A 7,591-nucleotide genomic window follows, 5' to 3' on the forward strand; every position below is an offset into this window, starting at 1 on the left:
AATGAAATCACATAAATTGTCGTATAACAAGTGCACTTACCCTTTTGGAATGTGAATCTAGTCACTTGGCTGGATCTGTCATCGAATCTTATGCTATTTTGGCCATTATTTGATGAAATCACAACCCAATAATTCTTGCTAGATATTTCGTGGGATAGCAAACTTTTTATATTTATTTATATATATTTACAATGATCTATATATATAAAGTGTATTTCTACTAAGAATACGAAAATAGTTGGTAATAGAAGGAAATAATCACATTGTATATATATATATATATATATAAACACACACACACACACACATACTTGGCGACTGCTATTTCTATACGATAAAATGGTTTCTCAATAAATTATTAGGAATTCAAATAATTTCTAAATTTTTATAATTTATTGGGCCTAACGAATGACTTGGACAATGTCTAATGAATTGGGGCCAATGTTGTCGGTGACATTACACGTTTTTCACTCCAAGTCTTAAAAACGTGGCCTTTTCTTTTCCTTAGTTTTTTTTTTTTAAATCATTATTTTGAAAGATGAATACCGCTTTTTCTACCCGTTCTAACTACGCAGAAATATAGGCTGTAATTATTATATTCCTAGTAATATTCGTCTACCGATTCCAAACAAATACAAAACCTTCCAATTAGGGTTTTTGCTTATAGGGGTTTATTCTGCATCCATATCCGCTGACAAATGTCCAAAATCATTCCGATAGCGGATGGTTCTTTGTAAAATTGACAGAATTCGATATCTATAATCCTGATTTTGGTGTAGTAATTGATTTATTGAGAAAATATGGAAGCTAGAGTGGGTGTGGACGGCGGCTCTGCCACGAGGGAATTTCTTCAATGTCACCACTCGAGGACACCGACTCCGCAACCTCCTCCTCAGCCGCAACAGCGGCCTATACCACAGATTGGCACGGTACAGCAGCTTCTCGCTGGTGGAATCGCGGGAGCTTTCAGCAAGACTTGTACTGCTCCTCTAGCCCGTCTCACGATTCTGTTTCAGGTTCATTTGCTCTTTTATTCTGTAAATTTTGTGCTTTTTTATCTATTCTTTTAACCCCAAGTTTCATTGTTGAGAATACAAGGAAGAATATTATCTATTTGTCGACAAAAAGTAAATAAATTGAATGGTCCACACGGACTATTTTAATATAAGGAAGAATTATCTGTCTGAGCTTTTTTGTAGTTTGAATTTGATGCTAAATTTGTTCCCATACAATGTTAGATGTATGAATTACGCATTCTGAACTTTGTAAATGTGTTTAGAGTGACTTCGCTTGAATTCCGACTTCACTGGGAAACTTATTTGCGGTTTCTTTAGTATAAAAGGCTAGAGATAGTGAATTATAGAGCCTGTTGTTGGAGTGACATGCACTAGCTATTCTTAGTTTGTTGTGATTAACTTCCTTTTTCCTTTTTCATGTAAAAATAAATTTTTTTGGTATATCTTTTAAGGTGCAAGGTATGCACTCAGATGTTGCAGTGATGAGTAAGCCTTGCATATGGAGAGAAGCGGTACGGATTGTTAATGAAGAAGGATTTAGGGCCTTTTGGAAGGGGAATTTGGTTACGATTGCTCACCGGCTTCCTTACACTGCAGTCAATTTTTATGCCTACGAGCAGTACAAGAGTGTGAGTACTTATGTGATGTTCACTGCAGTTTTAATGCAGTTAAATGATATAATTGACTGATTATGCAGCTATTCACACGGCTTTTTCACTCAAATTAAAACATTTCGCAGATCTTGAAATCCATTCCTTGCCTTAACAGACGTGGGAAAAATGCAAGTTCAGATATTTTTGTGCATTTTGTTGGTGGTGGTTTGGCAGGAATAACAGCTGCTTCTGCCACTTATCCGTTGGATCTTGTAAGAACACGGCTCGCGGCACAGGTACAAAGAAATTTTTTGCGGTTACTGGGTGTTTGGGACTCACTCAGTGTTGCAGTGGCAGGATATCAATCATTTCCAATTATCGATTTGACTTTGGTGACATACATTTCTATTGCTTCTGACTGTGCATCAGGTCTTTTGTGGTACCCATTCCTCCCTATTATCCAGAATACTATAAAAAACAATAATAAGAAGTTAACAGACAGCAAAGGAAACCATAACCTGTGTCACTGAGTGAAATGATGAATGAAAATTGCGTTTTAGTTATCAACAATCATCAAGTATGCTAGTTGATGTGTGGTTGATTTTGGTGCACTAGTGATTCGGATTCTTTTTCTGGTTTGGCACCATATATCTTATGTAGTTGGTCTTTTTACGTGATAAGGGGTGGGTTGAAGCAGTAAATTCCATGTCCCATTTTATCCATTCTCTGTCAATCTATTTGTTGTGATTAATTTCATGGAGTCTTGACTAATATCGTCTGTGAATATGCAGAGGAATGCTGTATACTATCAGGGAATAAGACATGCACTCCTTACCATCTGCAGAGACGAAGGTTTTTTTGGTCTATACAAGGGAATGGGAGCAACATTATTGGTAAGTTTTGCATATTTATCACTTTTTAAACTTAGATACAATTGTTTAATTCCAGATAGATGCATTTGGATAATTCCATGTTCATTTATTTTCCTTCCTTGTTACTGCAGGGTGTTGGACCCAGTATAGCCATAAGCTTTTCAGTTTATGAGAGTTTGCGAACTTATTGGCATTCCTTAAGGTAAATGAAAGTAATATTTGTGGGAGCGTAGACTGGAGTGTCCTTTATAGCATGTTTTTACTAATGAAACTTTGATTTTCTATAGGCCCGATCATTCCACAGTTTTGGTCAGCCTTGCTTGTGGCAGTCTTTCTGGCATTGCATCTTCAACAGGTGGATATCTGTAATTCGTATATTTGTTTACACGATCTAAGTTTGCAACATTGAAGTTATCTTTATTATCTTCGTTATATGGTCGTTTGTTACTCTTATATGGACTGACCATTTGGTGTTTCATATAGTATAATTTATATTTGATTTAACAGTTTGAAGCAACATGTCTGCTATTATTGTTACTGTTCACCATGGAGTGATAACTATTTGGATTTTCTTAACCGCTCTGGTCTCTGGAGCAAATTTTGGAATTCAATTTGCTATTTAAGTATCCCTTTTTCCCCTGTAAAAAGTAGATTTTGTTTCACACTCAACGAGTCTGATCTACCGAAATACACTCACATAAGATACAAAACTTCAATCACCTGATCATGATGACTTCAGTGGTGAATGGCTGTAAATGCTCCGGATATTTTAATTGTTAGTAAAATAGACTTCTTCTGTGAAATTTTGGCTCTGTAATATAAATGGAATGAATTGGCTGTTTGATGAATAGCAATACATTTTGTATTTTTCTATGTTCTTGTTCATTGCAGCAACATTCCCATTGGACCTTGTGAGGAGAAGAAAGCAACTGGAAGGGGTTGCTGGCCGTGCCCGAGTTTATAATACTGGATTGTTTGGAATATTTCGACAAATAATCCGTACTGAAGGGATGCGTGGTTTATATAGAGGAATCATGCCAGAATACTACAAGGTTGTTCCGAGTGTCGGAATTGTTTTCATGACATATGAAACATTGAAGAAGCTTCTATCACATGCGCCTTTCAGTTAGAGTGTGATTCGCTCTGCATCACAACTTGTCCCTCTGCAAGCAAGCAAAGATCAGTTTTGGCTAAAATATAGGACAACCAGTATTAGGTAGATTATTTTTCGTTAGACACATACGGGTATTCCATGGCAGCAAGCTTTGTAGTCGTTGCCACAAGTTTTCAGTGTACAGCATCGTGTCTCGCGTCATTGCATCTCTCTTCAAGTATTTGTTTCTATAGCCGCAGCGTTGAGAAACATCATCATATTGATGATCATACCACACAGTACAATTTCGTTATTTATCGTAGCACCACTTACATTGGAGTTCACGCTAATTTTTGTTTTATTTTTTGGAGCTGTTTGGTTATTCGTGAAGAAAGCATTGTTCTGTTTCTTATTCAAATGGTGTATCAGTAATTTAAGTTTTGCATTAAATAAATTGCATGTCGGTCCAGTCTACATTTTTTTCCCGATAAGATAATTATGGTGCCATGGTATTCTAATGGTTGCACAGATATAAGACATGTAGATACAAATTCAGGGTCCTTACCCAGAATGAATCATGGCTGTTTCTGCTGTGGGAATGCGTGAGACATTCCAGCTGGAAATTTTTACCAACGAAGTCAATTTATTTGGATTCTTGCATTATTTAATAACAATTTTTCATGTTCTGATCCCTGCAATTACAGATGATGTTTAAGAATTGGTTATCTATGAAACATTCCTAAACTTCGAGAGCAGCAGGCTAAGAATCTGACAAATTTGCATTTACTGCAGCTTGATCAACAGAACTTGCTGGTGGTGTTTGAATAATTTATTATATTTATATATTGTAGAATATTTCTCTGAACTCAGATATTTTTTTCCCCGAATGTTACGTTTTTATTTTTTTCATTTGGTATCTTAATATTTACTCCAACAAATGTGAAGGGTAATTTAGGAAATCACGTGTATCATAAACAATAAGTTATCCAAGATGAAATGCAACATATAAAAAATAAATAGATTCATGAGTATTTGTTTTATTTCAGTTTAATTATTTCGAAGATATACAAAAGGTTGGTTATATACTTTTATGTGATGAAATTTTCTTGAAATCTTTAGTTTTTTTAAATCATATATTTGTTTTAGGCTGCCTCTCTTATTACACTTCTCATCACTGATTATTATGCAATTAGTGTTTTATTTGAAAGAAAGCCTAATTGATATTGTCCCCTCAAGAGGTTTCATTTGTGTCACTTGAAACAAGTAGAGAAAATTGCATCAGATTCTGCTCATCTAGCGTAAGAACATTTGCTTCATGAACAAGGCTTTCAATCAATTACCAGCGCCAAAAACCGAATCCGGATGGAATATTACGTGGGATTTATTCCGGTAATCGTCGAAGATTATTAAGTGATGGCGATGGCTTAAACAAGATTATGGAAAAATCCATTCGAGGTGCAGAAGCCATAAAAGGTAATCAGATGAATTAAGGATGAAAACGTGCCCTTTTCGCTATTCATAGAGCTTATCATCATTAAGCCAAAAAGTTATAAAAATTCTCCAAATTGTTCAGCCACAACATCATTTGTAAATATCATAATCTGATAAAAGCAAATGCTCAGCTTGACTTGTTATTGGTTACAAAGGAACAGAATCAACAATGATTGAAGGAGACAGCACCTTATCGTATATCTTTTTATATAACGAGTTTCTTTACCCGGTCCCGATACCACCTCGAATTAACGAATCCAACATGAGATTATATATACCTCTCCTCCGTGCATATATTTTCCTCACAAGACAAAAGTAATATTGGGTGCATGAGGATCAGGGTAATCTGCATCCTGAGGTTTAGATTCATTAACTCGTCCGTAGTATAATCTAATCTAGTCCTCAGGCTGTGGATTACCCTGTCCTCAAAACCAGCAAATTCGAAAGGCGTTTTTCTCCGTCTTAATTAGGCAGCCTTTTGAAAAACTGATCGATCCCACGGCTTCTTCCTTGCTTGCAGATAGGCCTGTTCCATCTTTAAACAGAAGGAATTCCATCATCTCCACAGATAAAAAAAAATGAAGCTCACATATATGAGTGACGCTAGATCCAAAGAGTTTCCAGCCACAAAGTACCATGTCGGCCCATAGGATTAATCGAAATTCTGCACAAACAAAATGGAGCAGTCACGTACGGTAATCATAAAAGAATAACATTGCGATACGATATCCTCACGTACGATAGACAACGTAATATATTTCTTTAGCAAACTACGGAAAAATTCATCATTCATAGAGAGTAGGTGGACACAGAACACACACACACACACACATACTGGTAAATTCAATCATATTGACTCTTATTTGTGTAGACCTAAGACATGACAATTTCTTGTGATCAAGGAATATTATTGCAAAAAGAGACCCTGGAAGCTAAAGGCTATCTGCATGAAGCCTGCATTAACGTCTAGTCGATCTTGAGCCTTTGAGACATGCAAATATATGATTCATCTCTTGAATTTGAAAAATGTGTAAGGTTTTGCCAAAGCTAGGGAAGTAATCCCAGCTTCGTCTTGAAATTATAACAAAAACAATATTGAATATGAACTAGCATGCCTCAAGCTGATCAGGAGTCCTCAGAAGTACCAGCATGAATCCGAAAAGACCGACGACTTGCAAAAGGGTTTGTAGGGCTAGGGTTTTTTTAAATTATTATTTTTGATACAATTTATTATGCTTAATTGCATTAAAATTTAGTCTCCATCACACATGCATAAAGATTTACAAAACCATTTGGAACTCTGTGATCGTAATTGAATTTCAAACTTTAATCCCGTTGGTATTTTAGCCATATGACGATTTCGAGTTTGACTCTTTCCTGGAAATAAGAATCTCAGCTAAATGTCATGCATGCTAACTTCAAATTAGCTTATAATCACTGCCATAAGTTTGACACATAATCGAATTAACTTCCATGATGTCAAATACAACTGTCTGGATTTAACAAAGTTATTGCGCGTGCCTGATGATGGCTATTCATGATTTTAGAGTCAAACAAGTTTGTTCTTTTGGACATAAAGCAATTAAACTTCTTTATTTTGTTTGGTGAAAACCCTATTTTGTAGAAATCATTGAATTGTGATTACCGTTTAGTAACTTGTGAACGTATAATCATTGATATTCATTTCATGCTCCACTTCGACCATAGACTTAAATTTAAGGAGTTCAAAAATGTATCTTGTGAACGTATAATCACATTCTTATGTACTAGAGCAATATCCTGGTCTTTACTTAAGCATAAACATGAATACTAGACAATGTTTTGTGTCAAAACAATATATATCGTTAATTGATTAAAAAATATATATCTGTACAAAAATGTAACAAAACTCACTGTTAATATCAAGTTATGGGAAGCTTATTATAATATTTTTTTAATTAGGCTTGAAATGAACAAGAAAATTACAATTTAACTCTTCATTTTGAATTGGATGCTTGAAATTGATGTGATCCATGTGACCCTCAATCCTAAAGCAAAGAGAACATGTGAATCTTTCATGCTTTTTCCCTTGAGAAAAAGAATTTCTTTATTGGGGGATCGGATTGAGCAAATCGGATACTAGCACCTATTTTCTGTTCTTGATCTCAATAACAATCATATCAGAACTTGTTAATTAAAAGTTTGATTCTCTGAAACTTCTTTAACTGCTTCTAAACATAAAGGAAAGAATTTTGGATCGAAAAAAGTTTATCCATTTTTTCAGGAGAACATAATATGCAATTCATAAATAGGAAAACTGCTACATGTTCTACCAACTATTTAATTACAAAGAAGAGGTCAAGATAATAACTCTTGAGAATTCACAGAGTTTAAATGATTCGTACACACCCTTTTTATAATAACCCTGGTAGGCCAAATCCATCGCATGACTCTACATTGTATTAGGCTCTGATTCGAGCACGGTCGCTTAGGAGGTTAAGCAAATTCCATGTAACATAGACATATTTTATGAACTGAATTTTTGAG

General features: G+C 35.1%; 1 protein-coding gene across 1 annotated transcript; it reads left to right on the forward strand.

The window, feature by feature from the left end:
* The first annotated feature begins 579 nt into the window (after positions 1–579).
* On the forward strand, positions 580–3,895 carry LOC142526034 (uncharacterized). The gene is made up of 7 exons (XM_075630310.1): positions 580–1,016; positions 1,469–1,645; positions 1,756–1,905; positions 2,401–2,502; positions 2,613–2,683; positions 2,769–2,836; positions 3,373–3,895. The coding sequence occupies exons 1-7, from the start codon at positions 801–803 to the stop codon at positions 3,609–3,611; spliced, it is 1,023 nt and encodes a 340-aa protein (XP_075486425.1). The 5' UTR covers positions 580–800; the 3' UTR covers positions 3,612–3,895.
* The last annotated feature ends 3,696 nt before the right edge of the window (positions 3,896–7,591 follow it).

Source organism: Primulina tabacum, chromosome 2 (genome assembly GCF_025594145.1).
Source record: "Primulina tabacum isolate GXHZ01 chromosome 2, ASM2559414v2, whole genome shotgun sequence".
NCBI classification, from domain to species: domain Eukaryota; kingdom Viridiplantae; phylum Streptophyta; class Magnoliopsida; order Lamiales; family Gesneriaceae; genus Primulina; species Primulina tabacum.

Excerpts from the sequence above, each read along its gene's own strand:
- LOC142526034 (XM_075630310.1), top strand. The coding sequence starts at position 801 with ATGGAAGCTAGAGTGGGTGTGGACGGCGGCTCTGCCACGAGGGAATTT. Across the intron at positions 1,906-2,400 it reads GAACACGGCTCGCGGCACAG|AGGAATGCTGTATACTATCA; the intron begins GTACAAAGAAAT and ends GTGAATATGCAG. Across the intron at positions 2,837-3,372 it reads TGGCATTGCATCTTCAACAG|CAACATTCCCATTGGACCTT; the intron begins GTGGATATCTGT and ends TGTTCATTGCAG.